Genomic DNA, 24,390 nt, shown 5'->3' on the forward strand with positions numbered 1-24,390 from the left:
ATTTATAAAAAATGTATGTGACTTTATAAAATTTTGTGAGACTTGGTTGGACTATAACACGCCTTTCCGTGAGATTGTGTTGTTTTTAAAGGGTACCGCTCCAGTAACAACCAGGGACCATTTCTGACCATTTTTTCTGACTGTGTGTTTTATACATTTTTAACATGTTTTATTGCAAACCCTGCATAGGGACAACTGGCCTGGCAGGAAAACAAAATACCAATAAACAAGTGTGACTTTTCTTTCGCCTTTCTTGCTTTTGCCTCCAGAGCTTTGCCCTATGGGATAGCAGCGAAAAACACTGAATAATTGGAAAATATCCCTGCATCCTATTCCGAAGAGATCCCTTTATTTCTCTCCCTCTCTTTGCATCTCTTTCTCTCTCCATCTTCTGCCTGCACAATGAGATACTGTTCTCATTTTGCCTCTTAAAAGGAACAATTAGCCTGGTTCAGATAAATGTGTATGTTTTGAGGACTCTGAGAATATTCAGTATTTACATATCCCTCTGTAAATTGTGTATTCAGATGGCTGAATGTCGCAGTGCCAGGAAACTGGAATAGTTCTCAGCTGCTCATCTGTGTCTCTTTCAACTCGCATGCATGCACACACCCCCAGCACATGCTTTGAGCTAATGGCCCTTCTGTTATTGGACATTCGCTAGACCCAATGCGGCATGTAAGACAGGAAGCAGGGTGTTGTGGACTTCCTGTCATGCAATATAACAGTGAAGGAAAAACACAACGCTTCCACCTTCCTTCCCCAATTTCTTTCTTCAGCTCCCAAAGCCCTGCGAGGGAAAGCTTAAACCTGCGTTTGAAGTAAAAGCTTTTTGTAATCTTGACAATAGGGTGCTGGAGTAATGGAGCGATGTTGATTCGCTGAGTGGCAGACTCACAGTGGGGTCACACAATGTTTCATATTCACCCTTGATGTTGTTTCGAGGGAAATAAACGAATCTGGGGAACGGTCTTTTATTCATTTTTACTTCTTATCTTTAAATCACTACTCATAGGACACTTATGCCCGCTTTGTAACACTGAATGTGACTGTACAGTAAAATAGAGCTTTAACATTTACATAGTTGATAGAAAGCGACTTACAGTGAATGATAATGTATATCATTTTTATCAGGATGTGTTCCCTGGGATCGAACCCATGACTTTTTGCTCTACCACTGAAATACACCTTTTGTAGATTACCTATCAAACTAAATTTGTAAAGTCACAAAGACACATGCAATATTTATATATTACATTATAATTCAGTGGTGGCCGATTACTTCTTTTTTCGAGGGCGCTCGATGCGAAGTTCGTCAAAACATGTATGTAGCCCGTCATGTTTGTGGTTCCTTTTTTCAAAATATGTGTTCTACGCTTCGAGAGATCCTGTGTGCATCACGTGTCTTGTCAAAATAAGTGCCTGCTGCAGATGCGTCTAAAGGGTTAATGATAAAAGAGACGCTCGCGTTTGCCAGATACTCACATAATCTCATGCTTTATCAGAGTTTACTATTAAGGGAGTGTCTTGCGTGTATTTTGTGAACGTGGGCGTCTCTTTTTCATAAACGGTTTTGACGCGTGAAAGTGCAGCAGGCACTTATTTTGACAAAACACATTATGCACACAGGATCTCTTGACGCGCAAAACACATATTTTGAAAAAAGGAACCACATACACACTTAATTTAAATTAGCGCCTCTCGGATGAGCAGTCACGAGCCGCCACTGTTATAATTATATTGACACCCGGATGTCTTATAGGCATTTCACATTGTGCTTAACCAGGTTAGCTTCGTTCTTAAACCCACTTTTAACCCTGGGTTAAGGAGCGTTTCAAACTTGTAATTTAGAAGTGCTGTTATGCCCAAAATTAACCACTCTGCTCTGCAGCAGGGATTAAAGCGGAAATGCTTGACGGAAGGCTTGACTGAAGCGTGGCCAACAGCCAATCACAGTGGCCACAACAAAGACTGTAAAAAAAATGGACGACGCCCGTCCGCTCTCTTCCATTGGTGAAAAGTGAAGCCGCCAGTGTCCCGATACGGCACTGACGTCTTAGGTCTTGAGTTTGCGCAGTAGCCATTTTCAGGAACAGTCCGGCGCAGTTGTGAGCAGGAAGTAAAGCTGTGAAATCAAGGCCCCGCCCTCGCTCTCATAGAATGCGCATATTACAGCTGTCAATCATGACGTGACACCACCTTTTTTATAGTATTAAATAACTAACTAAAAACAAACTTATTTTAAAAACAAACCGTTGAATTTACATCAGCGTGATAAAAACTATAGCAAATGACAGAAACCAGCTTCAGAAAAAAGATAATTGAAGTGTAATTAAATAGTTTAGTTGGTCTCAAGTGCCATTGAATAACATGGGGGAGGCGGGGTTTATGACCTATACTGGGACCAGTCACTGGGGGGCGATCGAGATGTTTTGGCTTCACTTTTCAGGGCTTGTGCGGCACGCTTGGATCTGATTGGCTGATGCACGTGTTGGCCCTTGGAAAGTTGAGATGTGTTCAACTTCTGTCAGTGATGCGATGTTGACGGATCCACAATTCAGTTCGGCAATGCATGAAATCATCCATTAAAAGGAAATGAGAAGCGCTAATCCTTTTGCCTTGTGTGAATGTACTGTAACAGGCAACCATCTACCCAGTGTCATGAAATGATGTACCTATAGTCATATCATTTTTTTGATTCTTTTCGTGATACTGTCACGAATTTCCGTATTTTTTCATGATCGCATCACACATTTCTGTTTATGTGTCATTGATACGTATTGGTTACTCAACTGCTTTTTCCTATTTTCAAACCATTGTCGCTTTGGTTTAGGGTTAGATTTGGTGTTTGCGTTTGGATGTCACTTTAAGTATTGGTTTATACAGTTTTTTCTGATTTATTTTTTATATTTTCTGATTTTTAAACCATTGTCGCCTGGCGTTAAGGTTAAGGATGTCATTTTATGTAAATTTAACTCTAAACCGAAGCAACAATGGTAAGAAAATAGGACAAAATAGTTGAGTAACCAATACGTGACAATGACACATAAACAGAAATTCGTGATACGATCACGAAAAAATTCGCATTGTAGCAGAGAGTTGCGCAAGGCCAAGATGTTAACATTTTCAGAAAATGTAAAAATCTAGTTAATAACCATGCTAAAAATTATCTGTCAATGCATTTTCCTGACTTTTGCAACGTATGGCAATGCATCATGTCAGAGTAATGCTTACACAGCATGCATATGAAAGAATAGTTGTTTTATTCATGCTTGTGCCTGTCTCTCATGTATGTGTGTGTGTGCTGGTATTTTACAAACTCTGTGTTGATGGATTAAATGTGTTCACAGAAATAGAAAATACTGTGAGCAAAGATATTTGACATGTTTATATAAAAGAGGCAGTCTCACAATCTCAACTGACATCTTTTTTATCCGCTTAAACGTTTGATGTTATATTAACACATGTGCAGAGTGATTTTACACCTGTGTCGTTTTAGTGAGTGTGAGAGAGGTACACGAGAGGTAGACACTTTTTTACAATAGAATAAGCATTTATGAAAACAATAGTAGTCTACTTCTGTATGGTGTAATACTATATTGTATTCCTTGACTACATAAATATATACATGTATTTCTCATAGTTCAAGAGAATGACAGTGAATGACAGGGGTGTTATCAAAACCTCATCCCCTGAGTCACAGACACAGATGGCTGTTAAACTTGGTAATAATATGCTGGCAGAGGTCCATGTGTGACTGTGCTAGCTCTGGCTGGGATCAGAACATGGGGCCAAATGTTATTTTAACCCTTTAGATTTAGTTTTACAACAGCAGCTGTGTCAGTGGGTATCAGGCTATTCCCTTAAAACTGTTTGACGTGGCTTGTGTTGACATTTTTACTATTAAAACCGGATATTCTGGCCTCTTCCCTATTTTAGGTTGGCAAAAGACCCAGCCATGAACCATTTTAGCTGGATGTAGATGGTATTAGGAGGAGGGTACATTATTATTTCAGAGAGTATTTGATTGGACCAAACTCTTTGTAGTGCAAGATGAGTCATCAATATCAACATCAATATTTCCCCATATAAATCTTAAAGGTATAGTTCACCCAAAAATAAAGATTTTGTCATTATTTACTCATCCTCATGTTGTTCTAGTCCTGTATGAGTTTCTTTATTCTGTTGAACACAAAAGAAAATATTTTGATAAATGATGGTAAGCACACAGATGATGGTACCTGACTTCCATATTTGTTTTTCCTAACATGAAAGTCAGTGGGTATTGTCAAATGTGTGGTTACATTACCATTATTTACCAAAATATATTCTTTTTTTGTTCAACAGAATAAAGAACTCATTCAGGTTTCAGATTTTTCAAATATTTTTCATTTCAGAAGTTTTATTGGTAGCTCAAGTCCTCAGAGTTTTGTGGATGAAGGCAAATGATTTATGCATTGAAGGTCACGATAACCAGAGTATTTATCTGCTTTCCCCTTTTAAAATGTTTTAAAAAGTCAGACTGTCATCTGTTAAAAAGCAGGTGGCCTTGGAGCTTAGCATTGTTTATTATTTGCACTCTATTGTAAATGTCCTTACTTTCTTGGTTTATATAAATAAATATAAGTGAATATTACCAAAGTATTATTGCTGTGAGTGTGTTTTTGAAGATCATTTTATTAGCAGGAAATAAAGTAACAGATTACTTTTATATACACAGTGTTTGGGCTAAAAATAAACCCAAAAATCCCCATCCCCGTGACCAATCTATATCCACACATATTGACATAGTTTGTGTATGTGTGATCTTCTATGCAGGTTTATATCAGGATCAGTAAAGAGTGTGTTATCAGTGTGGGAAGATAAGCCTGTGTCTTTTCAAGATGACATCTCAAGTGGGTGCAGAAGATTGTGGCTGACAGTGATGTGGTTGTGTGTGAAAGGTACTGGAAAGACCTATTTGCTTTAACCGTACTTTGTTGCATTCTTCCAAGAAACAGATGATCAAGAAATGTGGATGATATTTTCGTATAAGGTAGAAATATTTCTTGTATAATGACTGGATTAGTCATGTTTGTTCACATACTGGGACATCTTCTCAGGTTTTTTGGATTGATGTCATTTAAAAAAAAAAAATGTTTGCTGTCATCATTTATTCACTCTCATGTGGTTTAAAACCTACATGGTTTTCATCCAAGAAACAGTCCCTGGTTACTATCGAAAGAAAGCAGCTCAGACCTTCTGTTTAATTACTTATTTGTGGTTCTACATAAAAAGGTAAAAAACTAAAAGATTTTACACTGTAATTTTTGCTATTTTATATTTAAATTTTATATTTTAAGTATCAATTTACTTTTTATCTTTAGCGAGGAGGAGATGGGGAGGAGGAGGGATGGCGGAAAAGAATGCAGCTGGACGCGGAGGCCTGAAGGCTGCCTTATATACGCCCATGATGATGATGATTGACAGGCCTGAATGTTTAGGCTCCTCCCGAACCTACTTTTAGAAGTACATTTATTATATCTTAACTGTAGACATAATAAAAACATCACAAAACAGTATATTGGATTGACTAGTTTATTATGATCATCTGCATTCCTCATCATTCTATTTAGTGTATTTGACTGAGTAATTAAAAGCCCACAAACGGATGACAAAATCAGTCCCACCCATCTGGTGTCAAGGAGACAGCTGTTATATCCCTTCTCTCCCGGGGAGCGCGGGCAGAAGAGCTCACTCTGTTATTTCAGACAACATCAATAAAAACACTACAGATACACAGCATGCAAATCGTTACAGTAACACTCCATCTCGTGCCAGAAGGAATGAAAAATCTTTATAGCTAATGAAAGTGCAAATGAGGCATTTGGTTAATGATGGGGTGAGGACAATATTGGCCTGATTGCAAGACAATGAATTAAGTAATGCATGCTATGCCCTTAGACAATTATTGCTTTAAAAATCTATTTCACGAAGAATGCTGTAATTTTAAGAATCTTCTCTCTTTTGCGCTCTCTCGCACACACTCACAAATTCATTTAATGCATTCTCCATTATTACGCTCAAGCATATTGGTCTATTAATCACAAACACAGGTGCACAGTGATACAGTTGATCTATATGCTATAAATACTTCCAGTATTGCACTGTTTTACTCTGAAAAACTGTGTATTAGCCAAATAAATTCTCTGGGCTGCAGGACCTCGAGGTTTGAAAGGTTATATGGGTGTAAATGGTTAAAGAACTGTACTTTTTAATAAAGCATGAATGCAGCATAAAATATATTTGTTTTCTGTTAAGATTTGAGATGTAAAATCACACGTCTCGCCTTCCAGTTATTGATCAATTGAAGTGAATGGAAGACTTGACTTAATTTGTTTTTTAAATAACTAAATGTTTGTTTAGTGATGGATAAGATTTTACACAATGCTTTCTTTGCAAGCATTTTGCTTCAAGTCTGATATTTTCTTTGGCATTTTTACCTATCCAACACCATTGTTTCTTCTGTGCCTGTAATGACCGTATAAATGTTTTGGATTAAGTTCACTTGACTTAAATACTTGATAGCAGGGGTGTGATAGGTAATTCCTTATGTATGTCAGCCTATAGAAAATCAATTTATGTTACAACTAAAGAAAGAAAAAAAGTGCAAAAAATGAGAAATGTCATCAAACTCACCGTGTGAGACTGAATGATGTGTTTGAAAGCTTAATTGATTGTACATATTGCTTATTTTAATTGCTTTACGATGTTAGATGTATAGTCATGCACTGCCTAAGGGCTATACAAAAGCAGATAGCCATTAAAGTGGCAACTTGTGCTTGATTAGACAATGACTTTTATGCATATCAAAGCTTTTTAATGCATAATGCATGGATGAGGTTTAGATAAAACTTGCTGAATGTTGAATTTTGGATGGTTCAGAGGTTGGTGGAAAAAAACCTTGCAGTTCCAAATGCCTGAGGATATAATAGGCTATAAGTCTAATCAGCAGCCAATGATTTGGAGACTGGATTTCTGGATTGTTTTCACTGATTCATGAGCTTTGTTCAGGCCTGATTCAACGGTGTGATTTAACTGATTTGACTCAATTGGATTTGAAAGAAGTCTTATAGACTATGGTCGTGTACAATATGCATTTGTTTAGCATGTGATTGTGGGTTTGATTTTAAAGGGAACACACATAACTTCAATGCACTGTAAGTCACTTTAGATAAAGGTGTTTGCCAAATGCATACATCTAAATGTAAAAATATGTCTATTAAGAAAATGGTCTGGATAATTGTGCATGCATATTGACTTAATGTGTAACTTAATGCATTAGCTCAAATGAACTAACAATGAACAATACTTCAACAGCATTTATTAATCTTTATCTCCTGAGATCCAAGCTTTGGGTAGTTTTTTTTTTTTTAGATTTCTTCCAGCTATTTGGGGTTAGGAAGAACCAATGTCTACTGTATAATAACCAAACATTTTTCTTTGAACATGAAGCAGTGTAATTGTCCATGTTTGTTTACAACAGGTTCCAGTTACACAAAATGAATAATTATGGTGCAAACAACAAAAAAATGTGACATTCACATATATGGACATCCAGGTCTATCCAGGACATCCAGGAAGATAAAGTTCATGTTAATTTTGGCCTTTACTAATAAATGTATAAAATCAAGCGTTGTAACTGTTAACATCTATAATTAATGCACCATTAACTAACATGAATAGCTAACTATTGACATTAACTAACATTTATAAGAATTATGTGCATCATTGTTTGTTAGTTTGTTTGTGTTAGTTAATGCATTTACTAATGTATAACAATACAATCTTAGTGTATTGCAGTCACATATCTTATAGGAACAGGTGTTCCCTTGAGAAAATTAACAATGATTTGATTAAGTGTAGTAACGATGATTTTTAGTAGATTGATTACTACTTTACTATAGTTTTACAACAAACACCATGGTTAAACTACGGTTATTGTGGTCAGACCATAGTAAATTTAATGGTGGTTTATTCCAAAAATCATGCAATTGCTATAGTAAAACTGTGGTTAATTTAGCAGATTTTTATACATAGGGTCTGTTGCTGCTTGTTTTAAAGGCAGCATTAAAACATGCAAATTGTACACATACTGTAATTAATAGTAATTCATTAATGCATTATAATGCGCCATGGTTTTATTATTAACATAATCCGCTAAATGTAACCTAATGAGAATGATATTACATGATAGATGATATAATAAATTACATTTGAGTGTAAACGAATCGGGTTTAACTCGAGACTCGGGTCTAAGAGCGCAGCACTATATACACCGAGGAAGCGTATTGCCTGTAAAGCGGCACTGCGGCAGTGTTGTATCAATGCGCCCGGTCCCCGGGATCCCGAAGCGCGGACTTGCGGAGAGGAGCAGCGTCGCTTCCTTGCAGGATTTATTTGTTTGTTGAATGCATATATCTCTTTTGTTTTTCCTTTACGAAAACGGTCGCTTTCCGAATGCCGACGACTCGGACGGACGGCTCTTGTCCGCTCGCCAGGCGTTGCATGTGTTGGTTTTGTCCTGCAGGCTTTGTGTTTTGGAGGATCTAGAGCTGGAGAGAGAGGCAGTGCCAGGCGCTGCTACTGCTGTGGGCTGGACCGGCCACGGTGCGTGAGATTTACTGAGAGAGAGAGAGAGAGAGAGAGAGAGAGAGAGAGAGAGAGAGAGAGAGAGAGAGAGAGAGAGAGAGAGAGAGAGAGTGTATGTGAGAGAGAGAGATGGTAACCGGCAGGAATAAAGGATAGGAATGATTGCAAATAGACGAAAAGCATTAAGGTATTTGGTGTGAGTGCCAGAAGATGTGAATGGAAATGGCTTTGTGATAGTAATCCACCTGGACTATTGATCAGGCTGTTACTGGAATGCCGGATTCGTTTGAAAAAGTCCAATTACAATGCTGGTGTTGTGCACTGTTGGATTTTAGGAGCAGCTATAGGTTGACGTGTGTTGGTGAAGTTTGGGTTGATGGCAACCTACAGTATGATGTCATAACGTTGTTGCTGCTGTGGTGTTCATTGTCATTTGGTGAACTGTCAGTTGATTGTTGTATATGATGTCATAATGTAGCTATTCTTGGTGTTGTTGCTGCAAGTATTTGTCATTTGGTTAACTGTCAATTAATTGTTCTCTATGATATCATAATGTTGCCTCTGTAGTTGTTTATGTCACTTGATGTAGTTCAGGTTGGTTATCCATGATGTCATTGTGTATTTGTGGTTTATCTGTTATGTTATAATGTAGCTAGTATAGGTACATGTCATTTGGTGAAGTTTAAGTTGGTTATCTGTGAAGTCATAATGTAGCTGCTGTAAATTTTTATCAATTGGTTAATTGTCAGTTAATTGTTCTCTATGATGTTATAATGTTGCATCTAAATGTTTATGTCACTTGATGAAGTGCAGGTTGATCTATAGTGTCATGTAGCTATTCTACTTGTTTGACATTTTGTGAAGGTTTAGTTGGTAATCTCTATGATGTCATAATTTTGTTGCTGTAGGTGTTTATGTCATTTAGTGAATATTTGCTGATAGCTGATTCAGATTTCATAATGTAGATACTGTTGATGGGTAGTTACACATTTCCTAGGCAGTTCCTCAATTATTACAAGGTCACTAGAGCTGCATAATAATAATACTAATCTAAGAACTGATGTATTATAGTTTAAAAAAATTATCTCCCCAAAAGAATTTAATGTCACCTTCAGGTGTTTTTGTCGTACAGTGAAGTTTGAAATTCATAATGAATTATGATGTCATAATAAAGTAAGATTTTACAGAGTTTAGGTTGATTCAAATGGAAAGTGATGGCATTTTGATTGACATGCACAGTATGACTTAAGGGAAACGTCACAGTACTTAGCCAACTATGGGTTAAAACAACCCAACATTGCTTATTTTAAACTTTATTAGTCAAAATCAGTTTAAGAGGAAAACTTTGTTGCAATGACAAAATATTTTATATTAACACATGCAATTATTTAATACTTTATTTACTTCTGAATGAATTGTTATGAGTAACAAGAAGATCAAATGCTTAATGTATAGAGTATATTTTGAAACATTCTCTAAGGAAGTCTTGTTTTCTTTTATTAAACTGCAAGATCCAGGCAACATTGGACTTGAAAGTGACGTTAGTCATTGTGGAATTAGATCAAAAAGACAGAATCTCCAGCTGATATTACAAATGTGTCATTAAAATTGCTTCATTCATAGTAGCAATTTCTTCATGATATTTCCTATAAATAGTTAAAGATGTGAATTATGTGGGTTAATGCATTTTTCATTTGTAAGCTCTCACTGAGATCTTCTCAAACGTCTGCTCTGTATCTTTTTGACTTGTAGGATGGGAAGGTGTCAGACTGCACTTAAACAGAGAGCTGCTTCAATGAAGACAACCATGTGGAGACCTGTTACAGCTCTGTTGAAGGACACTTCAAGTCATCTACTAGTTTGTATCACCTAAACTTCAATTTGGAGATTTCGGAATTCTGTGCTTGTGGATATTTTCATTTATGCGTCTGGAATCTTATGTGCATGTTAGATGTCAAACAAAGTATCGTAACTTCACCAGACCTCTGGATTTGGATAATTGAACCTCTTTCCTTGGAGTTTAATAATTGAGCATTCACTTACAGGTGTTTTTTTGGGAATTGTGGGAATTGTGAGTTTTCGATCAAGTGCTTTCGATTCTGCAGCCAATACCGAGCGAGGGCTGAGAGGCTCCCGGCAGGAAGTGTTGAGTTGTGAGTGTGTCATCTGGTGAAATGGATGGCCCGCGGTGCAGCGGGATCCGGAAAAAGCGGAAGTCTCGGTCGGTTCGAGACCGGGAACGTGTGTCTAACGGGATCAGGAATAACCATGTTCGAGGCCCCGTGCTTCGATTCTCCTCGGATTCAGAGAGGGAAGGCAGCACCAATCCCTCTTCTTCTTCTCGACCGAGACCACCGAGGAGGAAGAGGAAGGAGTCTACCTCAGCAGAGGAAGACATCATTGATGGATTCTCAATATCAGGATTTATAACCTTGGAGGCTCTTGAGGTAAGGGACTAAATTTGTTTGGTTTAGTGTTGCTACTGCACATTTTAATGTGTTTTTAACTGCTGTGCTTATTTAGTTTGGCTGTAAATTAATGTAATGAGTAATTTATCAAGATTTTTTGGACCGATCTACATGACTGGGTCTGTTTGCATTTGCTGTTGGAGTTTCTCTGTGAGGTTGGTGTGAGTTAAACAGACGTGGCTTCAAGTGTTTGTTTTTTTTACATCTGAATGTGTAATTCTGGATAGATTTCGGATGTTGTTTTAGAAACTTTGGCCTTTTTAGTATTGGTTTGAGCGTGATGCCTGAACAAAGGATTTAATATTGCTGTCATTTTATTTCTGTATATAGAAGGAACTCGGCTTTTGAATTAGACACATTGTGCATAATTGTATGTTTGTATTGCTGAATTTGGGTGTAGTGTTTGCAAATGTATTCTTTTATATTTTGACTCCTTGGGAAATTCTAATTCAGATTTATGAAATACAAGTTGGATGCAGTAGCCGAGTTAGCTACTGGTGTAGATCTGGTACTTGGTTTAACAGTATTTACAATGAAACTGAATTAGCTTTGTACTCTATAACACATGGCCCTGTCAGAATATTTGGTGTATTGCTTCATATTTCTTCAGGCACACAATTTATATTAAACTTACCTGAGTGAATTAACTAACAAATAACTTTTATTATACCATGGATGTAGGCCTGGGTGTGAACACAGATGAAAGGAACTCAACAAACCACACCATTATTTCTGGCGATCTCAGTTGTGTATGATTGACACTGGCTTTGATGTGAACCACCATAGATGATACCAACATCTCAAAGTAGTCTGCATTTTTAAAGTAATAATAATTTAATGAACCTTACTACCCAGCAAGCGATTTTGCGTTTCAAAACACAATCCAAACACAGCCGAGACGTCTCAAAGCAAAATTTGGGCTGCCAGTAGCTTTATTAAAAAGTAAAACTTTATTTTCTAAATGTCGACCAAAAACTTTTGCGAAATGATGACTTTCTATTAACCGATGATATCTGACTAAAACGTAATTTTGTTCTTTCTCAAAAAGACATTAAAAAACCGCGGCGGCGGGTTTGTTTGGCCTTATATGGCGTCGCACTGACCGACATGCGTATGACTCGAAATCATACAAAGCAGTCGACTCCTGAATCGCTCTTGCGATATTTTGATGTTATAGTCTTGTCGGGTCTTGTGACGCTGCATGAAGTTGACCACACCTCCTCTGTCTTGTCCTCCAATCAAACATACTGCACCATATTTAAAGAATGATCATGTGACTTTTACGCATGTCAGGTGACCGCATATTTCCATTGCAGTTTTGCGACATATTCCTTGTTTGAATTGCCTGAAAAAGCACCTCACCCCGTTGTAAAAAATGTTTGCAATATATGGGAGTTTATGGGAAATTGCCGTTTTCCCATTGTGCGCATTTTCAATTCGCTACTTCAAATTGCACACTTTGGAAACAGCTAATGAAAACTTATGGGACGTCTAACCGTCACCCCCCCCCCAAAATAAATAAATAATGAAATCAATTATTGGTGTTTCCAATGCAGATTTGCGCAAAACGTAAGCGTTTTTTTTCTAAATGTCGACATAAGACTATTATGAAATTATTGCGTTTCCATTAATCGATGATATGCAACTAAAACATTTTTTTTGCGAAAATGTTTCCAATGGCCTTATTTTCAATTCGCAATGTCAATTTGCGCAATTTAAAGAGTAATGGAAACGCAGCTACTGTTGACTGTGCTTACCTAATGAAATATCAGATATCTCACAAGTAATTTTGGCGAAAACAACCAAATTTAAGTTAACTTTGGCTAATTTGGGTTACTCATAGCTAGGTCTATAGTTAACTTTAGTTTTTTTCTGTATCCACTAATATTAAAGTATAAAAGAAAAACTATGAAAATGATTCAATTGGATGATTTTTTTGGTGAACCATTCCTTTAAAACCAAATCTACACCACTGCATTTTATCTAACAAAACTGCCACATTAGTTTGTGTGTCTTTCACAAACACTACTGCTGACAAGATATCTATGTAGACTTTTTCCTGACTTCCAACATCTCTCCTTCTTTTAAAACGCCAGACAGTGTGACACACATTACCCTCACATCCCCTACAGATGCGTTTACATTGTGTTGCATGTTCACTACAGTAATCTGTGAAAGGAGCCCATCAGCAGCTTGCGCTGTCACGCTGGCTCCATGAACCGCAGACGCAGTTCTCCAGGGGTGACATCCCATTCACTGCTCCTCACTGTTCTGAGATCTGTGACTCATAACCATCCCCGTGTGCTCTCTCGTCGTGCTCCATTTAGAACCTCACAGAGCAAGAGACTGCAGTCTAGATCTGGCAAAAGTGTCAGTGAATCGGCTGCATTTTCATGGACTTCAGCAAGGCAAAAACCCTACATTGCATTGAGTTAAATTTAAAACCTTTTTAAAAGTTAACATTTTGTGAAAAAACAAAATATGAAGGACTGATGAGATTAAGCATAAAAGGCATTTAAATAAATTGGGCTAAATCACTAAAACATTATGGGGCAGTTTCTCGGACAGGGATTACACTAGTCCTAGACTAAAATAAATGCAAGAGCAGTCCTTGAAATACATCAGTTTAACCTCAAAATGCACACAAGTAAAGGCATGTTTGTTAAAACTACTTATATTTCCTAATTAAACTAGGGCCTAGGCTAGTCTGGTTTAAGATAATCCCTGTCCGGGAAACCATCCCTAAAAAATTGATCAGTGGATTTTAAAGTGGATTTGAAAAAGTGCATTTTTGTTGTTTCTTTGATGTTTACTTCTCATATATGTATTGAACACCAGTAGCTACACTTTCTGAAAAATTGTAAACAAAAAAAGGTCCTAATTTGTCACTAGGGCATTACCCTTTAAAAAGGTCCTAATATGTACAGTAGTGATTAATGGGTCGGGTTTTTTCCTGTGTCCTGCTTTTAAAATAGACATACTAGGCATTTGTAATGTAAATGAAAAGAGGCTTTATTTCAGCCTTAAAGTGCTTGGAAGCAGCCATTAGATTATGTCACCCTGTAAACTGGCAGCAACATACGCTTATGAACCATAGAAAACAGCATGGTCATGGATAGGATAATGATAAACATTTTCAACATTTACAAAGCAGCGTTTGTATTATTTATTCACAAATTCCCGACCTTAATTTCTCCCTTACCTAGTCTTTCATCTTTACTTTTATGTCTCCGTTTGTTTTGTTGTTGTGGCTGGCAGCGCAAGCTGCTTGGCGCTTTCATGACGTGAGGCCAAAGGTTTGGGCATATCAAGTTACGTTTCGGAAGTTAGGTTGCTATGTAGGCCTACATAATTTAACCTTATCGAATAACCTAATAAAATATTAAATAAATATTCCAAAATATTTAATATAGACTAAAGAGAATTGCACGCAACCTACATGTTTTTTTATTTAGTTTTAAATGACCTTCCCCGCAATAAAGTTTCTTTACTCGCCTATACCCGCGGGTTATGAGACAGCCCATGCATCACTGATGTACAGTACCATTTAGGTATGCATGCATTTGGTACTTATGGTGGTTTTCCATTGCATAGTACCCCACGGTTTGGTTTGGGTCAGCTTACTTTTGGCGGCTTTTCCACTGGGTGCAGTACGTAGTACCAAATACTTTCTTTAGTACCACCTCGGTTGGGGTTCCAAACGACCCCCAAAACATGACACTGTAGATCACTGATTGCTCGGAGAAAATCGTCACTACCAGCGTCATCGCTATAATGTAAAATATTAGCTTTACCTTCACGCTAGCTTGCGCTGTCTCGAGCAAACATGTTGTCATCTGTGCTCTGCTATAAGTTCCCAAACTCACTTTTAGTTGTGAAAAACATCCACAGGTTGAGAATCATCAGGAACACCATAACAGTTTTGTTTCCAGACTTGCAGTTTATGGCGGCACATTCACGACCTGCATGTCCGCATATATGCTTAAATGCGACTTAAATGAGTTGTATTTGTACAGAAAGTGTCATGCGAGACAGAGGTAGTGATAAACTCGATGTGCAAACATCTATTTGTGGTGGTCAATTTTAATTTTGTGACGGACTGAGAAATAAATGAATGTATGGGAATGTACAACAACGCTGTCACTTGTATGATGTCACAGCAGTAGGTAGCGCAAATATAACGACAAGCCTATAATCCCTCCCAAGCTAACCAAGCCAAAGTGAGGTGAGCTGACCCGACCTGACCCAAACCAAACCGATGGAAAAGCGCCATAACATGCATTCTTTGGTGTCTTTTTGAAAGCGCCCCAGTGACAGCTAGGGACTTTTTTGGCTATTTTATTTGACAGTGTACACGTGCTTACCCCTGTAGCACACCCAGTTGTCTTGTTTTGAAAGAATGTGAGAGATGTTTTGTTTGGATTGAATTTGGTCTTTTTGTTTTTCTTTTATGTGTTTTATTTTTAGCAAATAATATAAAAATCTCATTTTGCCATTTTTATTGTGTAATACAAGAGAGTGGACAAGAAGTAATATGGAGTCGAGATTGGAGTAGGATTCCCAAAACTCCAAAATGTCCAGCTTTTTTCTTTTTACAATCGCAATCATACAAGGTATAGTTTACCCACAAAGTTATATGGGAGCCAACATGGCGAAGCACCAAAAAGCACATTTATTCATAATTAAAGCAATCCAAATCATTTTAATGAGTTAATTATTTTTTCTAAAGCATGGCATGATGATGAGAAAAGTGTCTTTTCATCTGTTTCAGCCATGCATACTTTATATCCAATACAGCTTTCTTTTAATCTTATTATGTTTAAATGGTCTGCGGCTACCTCTCTGTTTTTTCTACTTCTTTTACAATCCTTTGATGGCTTAAATTCAAGACAGAATTTGTCATCAATTTGCTGGGAAGCGCTCAAAGCATTCATACAGATATTCCCACCTGACACGCTGAAAACAAACTCGTTCTGCTTCAGTGACCAGACTCGTATAGAAGTGAGCAGTCAGCGCTGGGTGTTTATTAATGCTGCTTCACACAGGAACGATTGGCATGAGAGAGCACGTGTTACACCACTTTGAGAAATAACTAAATCATCAGGCCTGGCTTGCCTCCGCCCCTCCTCGATCGCTGAGTATGCAATAGTTGCGATGTAATCGTTTTAAACAACCCCCCCCCCCACCTTTGCACGCACCGCATCGCCAATTCAATAATACTTAATGCCTGCGCCACTGGTGCCCTAAAACCACTTTATGTGATCATTGTGTTGTAAAGCTCTGAGCTCATTTGATTGAGAACAGCAGTCGCCCTACCCGCTTTCCCCCAGTGCATTGATCCACTTGTAAGAAAACAGTTAAGTCAATGTAAATAATACTAATATCCTAGCTCGTGCCTGTCGCAAAACAAGGCTTTTGTTGTCGTTCGACTGACGATCAAAACGCATTTTCCGATCCTTTTGCGGATGCATCACCTTTTTACACTTTCAACAGCACTTTGTTCTCCCCCTTGGTTAAATTGATGACTCTAAGTGCCGCGTTAATGATTTCAGACGTAGCTTTTATCTTGCATGAATATTTACGCTGCCTGCAGTAACTCAAATGCTGTGCGAAAACACTGATGTCAGTTTTGACATCGGATTACCATTTCAGAAAAAAAAACAGTATAAAAAGTAAGAGCCCTTCATGTCGGGCTGTAGATGGTTGAAAGAGGAAATTAGGTCATGGCCGGAGGAGGGGTTGGCACCGAGCCCGAAGGGGCACATATTTTGTCTGTATTCGCTTAATGCCACAGCGAGACAAAAAGCATTCTGACAGGTTGTTATTTTTTTGGTGTTGTGAATGCACCATCAATTCAGAAAATGGTATTTGTTAAGATTACAGTAAAGCACACGTGCGTTTTATTGTGTTACTGGAAGGCGGTATGATTTTTCCTCCTTGTAGTTTTTGATAAGAAACATATTTCCGTATGTTTGGTTGGATGGTGTTTAAATGGTGTTTCAAGTTTCCTCTCTTATTTTTCAATGGTCAGACAAACAGGAAGTCCCACCTCAAAGTGATTTTTGGATTGGTTAGGAGGATTTGGCGATACAAACAATTATGATAAAGTTATGATACTGTAGCATCACAATGGTTTTTGATTGTGGGAACATCACCATATGAGCTGTGATAAAAGAGAATCCTTTAACCTTAAATATTGGCATGCTTAACTTTTAACTCTTTCACCGCCAGCGTTTTAAAAAAAAGTTGCCAGCCAGCGCCAGCGTTTTTCATGATTTTCACCAAAGTTTAATGCCTTCCAGAAAATGTTCTTCTTTAAATATATAAACATACAATATACCAAATGAAAGAACAGACCCTCTGCTTTCAAACAAAAAAAACGTTTCATCCTACCTTCAGTAGTTCTTTTGTAATCAACTTTTGAATATGGGTAGGTTTCTGCAAAAACACCACATTTTGAGCAAAAAGCAGAGATAATTCCATTTTTTGTGACGGACTTTTCATAGAGATCCCATTCAGAGCGATCTTTAAAACAGACACGGACATGCAGCCGCTTGCCATAGGGCAATACTTCCGGGTTTAAAAAGTTAATATAAAATATAAAAGTTATATACCTGGTGGATAATAGCGGTATTGCGGAAAGACGGAAAATCTCATCATTGGCAGGGAAGCGTTTTCTCTTGATTGACGAGATATCTCGTCAATGGCGGCGAAAGAGTTAAAGGTAACATATTATGCAAAATCCACGTTTGGACATAAATTTGTGTTGGCAATTTGTGAACACAACAACCCTTCAATGAAAAAAAATCACCCGCTCCTTCATTTTTAATCCCCAATAAACCAAAGCAGTCTTATTAGACATGTTTTGATTCTCTTGTTAATGTGACGTCACAAAAACAAAGCCCCGCACACAAGGTGATACTAAAGATACTATTGTCCCAAACTGTATTCACAAGAATTATGTCTATTTTTAACCAAAAGCGCTCACTGTCTGTTAGTAAGGGAGGGCGGTAGCTCATTTGCATTTAAAGAGCACCTATTCATTGCTAAAAACAACGTTATTTTGTGTATTGGGTATTATACACTGTGTTCGCTAGGTTTATGGTCCACAGGTTTCCACATACCGTAAATTTTAGTATCTCCAGATTTAACTCTTTTCCTGAAATGCACAGATTTGAAAATCTCCGTGGTCCTGATTACCGTAAATGACACTCCTTACGCCCCATTCAGACAGCCAACGACAAGCAGTAGCAGAGTGACGCGATCTCATTCATTTCAATGGAAACTGGGCGACTTCCGGCGACATGAGCGAACGTGACCGTTGGCGACAGAATGTAGGCGCGATTAGCGACGGAGTCGCGCGACAAAAGTTGAGAAACGTTTAACTTTATGCAAATTAGCAGCGAGTTTCACGAGCGACTACCAATGGGAGTGAAGTAAGTGGAGCACTGATTTGTTGTTTACAACATGAGGTAACGTCACACTACTACGCAACCAGAAGTGGGAACGCCCATAAGCGACATCAACCACCAACGGCAGGCGATGAGCAGCGATAACATCGCTGGCTGTCTGAATGCGGCTTTACCATGTTTGAAAGATTTGCGCACAATGCAATGCTAACAGGAGTTAACTTACAGGCTGTGAGTCCAAGCAGGAGGAATTATGATAATGTCGGTCTTGTCTACATCACAATTGATAACATGTCTACTAATACACACCAACACACCAATGGAAATGTAAAATCGTGAACCTAACTCTTTAAACTGTGTTTTGGCTTCCACCCAAATATAGGAGCATGCATGCTATAATAAATGATCTGTGGAGTATTATGAGCTGAAACTTCACAGACACATTCTAGGCAAACCTGAGACTTATATTACATCTTGTAAAAATCGGCATAATAGGTGCCCTTTAAATGCTATTTTCCATCTTTAAAGATCTTTACAAACATTTTAAGCCGTTCTCTCTGTGAATGTATATTATTGAGTGTTCATGATGCAAGGCCAAATGCATTTATTGTTTATTGTAATAGTGTCATATGCGCTATGACAGAACTGCCTTCTTGGCAGAATTCAAAGACAAGGTATAGATTTTCTGAGCTGTGGATGTCTGCTTGCTGTTTAACAAAAAATCGAAAGGTGGAGAGAGAAAGTGACATACAAATGTGGAGAATTACACTTTTTATTCATTCGCTATCTAAGCTAAAACATGCACACATATCATCTGTCAATAATATGTAAAAAAACAACACAATATCATCATATTGAGAGTGCAGTAGCATCCAGAAACACAATTTATCTTCATTAGTGATTTTATTTATGACTGCCATTTTTTTTTATATTATCTATAAATAATTTCATTTCGAATGTCATTTTTTTAAGATTTCAATTCATTTACCTATACTTATATGCACTCATGGCGGTGACAGGCAATATTAATGCAGACCTCAATTGAAACTGTCAGAATATGACGTGTGATGTGCATTAATACATTGCTGTAGGGGTCCATGACTGACACATCAAATATAACTTCATCTAGCTGCTACTCCAAGGCATAAATAGTGCCGATGGATCATGCTTTAGTTGTGGTTTTACTTTTTTGATGCACTTCATAGTTTTCCTTATGGGTTGAGGTTAAGTTCATAAGCACCCTTATTGCAGTATTTTTGTGGTTGCTAAATATTTTGATTTAGAGATTACAATTGAACACCACTGAGCGAAAAAGCAGGACCAAATTAAATGCTTCTTTACACTGCTGAGAATTTTATCTTTTGGCCCTTGACCCGGTGGACAGGTGTCTAAAACTAAATTATAGACTAGGTATCAATGCTTTATCATCTTTGGGTGCCCATTGGCCTCATTTGCTCAGTAAACTGGCTTATTTATTGTGTCGTGCAAGCATATTGCCTCTCGTTTTGGTTCTATTAACAGCAATCATCCAATCGCTAAAGATATAAAACATGACCCGACATTTGTTTGATCTTTAGAGGCATTTCAAACGAAAATAACACGCTTGTTCGACTTTGTTTGGAAAAACAAAAGCGCGTTTAACTGTGAAAGGTAATTGGTTAAAAGGGTCCACAATTATAGGTTCGATGAGGGTTAATCGTTTTTGAAGCTTTGATCCACTACTGGCACTTGTATCGGTATGACAGCTGTACTTTTAATCGCCCCATCACGTATCCAGGTGGGTCTGCACGGCCATGCGTGCGGCGGCCACATGTTGCCTAAATGACAGCCATACAGACAAGCATTGTCAATTATAATCTTATGGTCATATCCAGATGCATAACCCACACACACACTACAGCAGCAAGGGTAATAGCCAGAGTGTTACAGGAGGGCTGTTAACCACAGTAAATGTTTGCTCTCATGTTTAAATGGTGTGGCGAGAATCCCATTAATGACCCAGTGAGGGCGTGCAGAGGGGATAGTGTGTGAGTCAGCACTCCCTCTGAACTCTCCAAACATCTGCTCAATGATATGCACTGATGCCTTTGTAGCTTTTAATTAAAGGCGACAAAAACAGTTGAGGTGTTAATGGTTTTGAAATGAAATAGCATGCACGGGTCCGCGCGGACTCGCTGGTTTATGGCGAGTTTTTGCTGGGTGGTTGGATTAGTAATCACCTATGGTGTCGGTCAGCAGCAGTCTGTTTGTTACAGTGTTTTCAGGAATTACAAAAATGCTTGGCTTTCGTTCAGTCATGTTGTGTGAATAGAAGATAGAATGAGATTTGTTTTTGTGTGCATGTTCTTTGTGAATGGCCATGCACAAAATTTTGTCAATCTGAATGAATTTAAATTGACTGTAAGTGGGGTTTTAAATGTTTTATTAATCAAAATCCAAATGCCTTTTTCATAAATATGTCCTCAAGTATGACCTCTGCCAATGATCTGAATTTTCTTTGTAAGCTTAGTATTTCTTCTCTTTACTTACATTGAATGAGTAAGTCCAAGAAGGCTTCCATGTCACTCCACCGTATTGATAAACTATAAAAGAAGAGAGGACCAAAAAGCACTAGCCTACCAACGCGTTTCCACATCGCGTTTTTTTTATTCAGAACACGTGAACCTGCTGAAACGGACAAGGAGATCAGTGAGTACATAGCGGCTACCGTAGTTGCTACATGATTTGGAAAAGTGAGGCGCTAGAGAGCACTATTCGTTTGAATGCATAATAAAATTTCACCACTAGATGGGGGTAAATCCTACTTACTGTCCCTTTAATCCAATTGAAGGTTATGACAGTACAGTTTAAATGTTCCCTAAACATTGCAATATAATTAAAATGTTTGTTTACATGTACATTCTGACTATAATCCAAACTAAACATCTGCACAAGTGCGTAGCCAGGGTTGCCAGATTTGCACATAAAAATGAGCCTAATGGACATTTAAAACTTAAAGCTTAAAAGGACCCCAAATGGCTATTTACAGCCCAAGTAGTAATAACTTATAAATAAATCCTTTCATCTTTAACCCAATAAAAAAACTAGCTGAAAAAGTTTAAACAGTAGCCCAAATCTAAAGAGGGCTTGGCAACGCAGCGCAGAGCATCTCTTGTCAAGTTCACGCCTTTTCTCTTTATAAATGAACAAAGTCAAAGTGGAGTTTGAGGAAGTTTTTCTTAAGTTTTCAGATATAGGCAAAGAAAACTGTTTGAAAGGCATGACGCTATTTTATTGCTTTATTTAATGTTATGAAAGTACACATGAATGCTGCAGAATGTACGGAGCGTGACCCCATGACCTTAAAAATTTATTTTGCCATTGCCTTGCTATTGCATGTTTCAATACAATCGAAATTTGCATTCGATCAACCTCAATCCGATTGATTAAGGTGTTTACATGAAGGCTTTTCACCATTAATACAATTACAAACTGATTATTTTCATCTAAACGTACCTAGATGACGTTTTATCACAGGGGATTTTATCATAAAAAATATCTGTGGTCTTGTGGATGTTTACAGTCATACATTAAAGGTGCAATGTGTAACCTTTAGAAGGGTCTCTCGACAGAAATGTAATATAATATAAATAACTATATTATTAGTGGTGTATAAAGACCTTACATAATAAACTGTATTGTTTTTATTACATTAGAATGAGCCGTTTTTATCTAGTTACACCGGGGGTCCCCTTACATGAAAGTCGCTGGCATGTTTCTACAGTTCTGTAAATGAACAAACCTTTCTACACGGCGAGTTTCATCCATACGTTGTCCTAGACGATGACATGTTTGTCCTCTGGCAGCTACCATAGCTTCTCATTGTGTTTTGAAATTGAGGTTGGTTGCCTCTAAAAACACATTACACCTTTAATGCAGGGAGGCACACATTGCCTGATATTTCATTTGACATTTTAATAAATCATTAAATGCAAGTAATCTTTAGGCATTTGTTTTATCTGGTGAGAACTACACAGTTCTTTAATTTAGTTTTTCCTCTTGATTACCGTTTGACACTTACATTTTTCAAGGTGTTTTTTATATTAAAACTGGTGGCCAGTGACCTTTCTGAACACTTTAAACTAGGATCCACAAAACATTTTAGGTTTGACTAGCATAACACACTTTTTCTTGTTTTTATTTCCAGCAGTGCAGAATAAAATCTAGTTTAATACTAAAAAGGTATGAGCGTTATCAATTGTGAAGCTATGTCAGAGAATAGTGTAAATAATATATCCCACAGCTGTATTATACAAGCCTGCCATCTATCCTAAATGCCTCTAGGTGTAGCCGGAAAAACGCAAGTCTGCTGAGAAAAGATACGTTGCCCGAACTCGCACCGTTAATGCTTAGGCAAATTACATTTTTATTCTCATATAATTGGCTTGCCTGAGTAGGTTTATAATAATACATCTGCCATGTCTGTGAGTTGCTATCTGGTGGGCCATCACTCATTTTTCATTATCTCCATTCTTATGTGTGGAGGAAGAGAAGAAGACAAATGTTTGCCAACCCTGAATTGAAAATGGCATCACTAAGCCCCCTCCATTCATATTCTCCTCCTTGTATGTGGTTGGAGACAGCAGGATTGAAGAGGTTGAAGGCTCACGTAGACCATAATGGGGTTCAAACTTCTGGCTTTCCGCCTGCCAACACCTGGCAGGTGATCTCATGCTTTTTCAAGCTTCGTATGTCCTCCTATTCCTCTTATACGATCTTTCTCTGCTTCACGTACTCACCCAAAAACAACTTGAACTCTCTTTATAAGAACTAATAAAGTCAGGTTGAGACTCACATCTGCCTCATTGCCAGTGTGGGTTTATAAATAAAGGTGCTACATGAAGAAAAAACACCACAAAGGTTTCTTTGTGGATGAAAAGGTCCTTTAAGGAAAATACATTTATGGAGAACCAAAGAGGGTTCTCCAATGGCATCGCACTGAAGAACCTTTTACAGCACATTTATTTTAAAGGGTGACCTCCTGTTTTTTTTCTCTGCTTTGTCACTTTCCCTTTCATTCTCCCCATCCTTTTTCTCCTCACAGTTTTTTCCCTCCTCTGAGAATCAAACGTCCTTCTAGTAATGTCCCGAACTGTAATTTCCGGCTGTTGAATTGTGTGTTGTTGTTGGCTGGCAATAGAGCTGTTTTTCCCCCACACACCATATGTAGTGACTCGGTTTGGCTTGATTTTATATCCTGTAGCGATTCATCAAGATCTTTCTTGAAACCACAGAGATTTTACTTCTCAAAGTGGCGTTATACCACAAATCTCAATTCTGTTTGTACATGTCCGAATGCATTGAAAAATAAGGGCCTACTTTGAAAGAGAAATTGACTGTAACCACCCCAAACTTTTTTTGCCATAAACAAAGCTGACACTGTTTGTCAAAGCACCACAAAAACACTTTATGTTTTTGCACTGATATATGAAGCAATTTGATGACCCCTTTTATCAAACTCAATTATATACAATACTATGTATACTATAGCCTATAGACAGTGCAGGTCTATAGATTATAAATGTGACTGATGTTATAATGTTAATAACTTCTATAAGATAGGCACTTTTACTGCTTCTGCTTTCTATTTCTCTTTTGCCGATTAAAAAAAGCTTAATCCACTAATTATTTCAGATTTAAAAGTCTACTTGCTGTCCCGATGACAGACTTTACATTACAGCTTTGCGTTTTTTATATCCTGAGTCAGCTAGAGCTTTGATCATTCAGTATTAGCACTGCTTTTTGCTACAATCTCTGTGCAAACTGTTTAGATTTTAGTAAAGATTTTGTCTATTAATAGTAAGATTATTAAAAAATGGGATAAAGAAAATGAAGCGGCGCGT

The 24,390-nt window shown here is 37.7% G+C and overlaps 1 protein-coding gene across 6 annotated transcripts in view; it reads left to right on the forward strand.

Annotated features, from left to right (window-relative positions):
* The first annotated feature begins 8,388 nt into the window (after nucleotides 1-8,388).
* The window catches only part of auts2a (activator of transcription and developmental regulator AUTS2 a), a 411,500-nt gene continuing 395,498 nt past the window's right edge, over nucleotides 8,389-24,390 (forward strand). For all 6 annotated transcript variants that reach the window (XM_065258438.2, XM_065258467.2, XM_065258447.2 and 3 more), the window contains exons 1-2: nucleotides 8,389-8,649; nucleotides 10,384-11,078. In XM_065258438.2, the coding sequence (XP_065114510.1) occupies nucleotides 10,806-11,078 (273 nt within the window). In that variant the 5' untranslated portion in view covers nucleotides 8,389-8,649; nucleotides 10,384-10,805. The remainder of the gene's footprint in view (nucleotides 8,650-10,383; nucleotides 11,079-24,390) is intronic.

The sequence above is a fragment of the Paramisgurnus dabryanus genome, chromosome 10, assembly GCF_030506205.2.
Source record: "Paramisgurnus dabryanus chromosome 10, PD_genome_1.1, whole genome shotgun sequence".
Lineage (NCBI taxonomy): Eukaryota > Metazoa > Chordata > Actinopteri > Cypriniformes > Cobitidae > Paramisgurnus > Paramisgurnus dabryanus.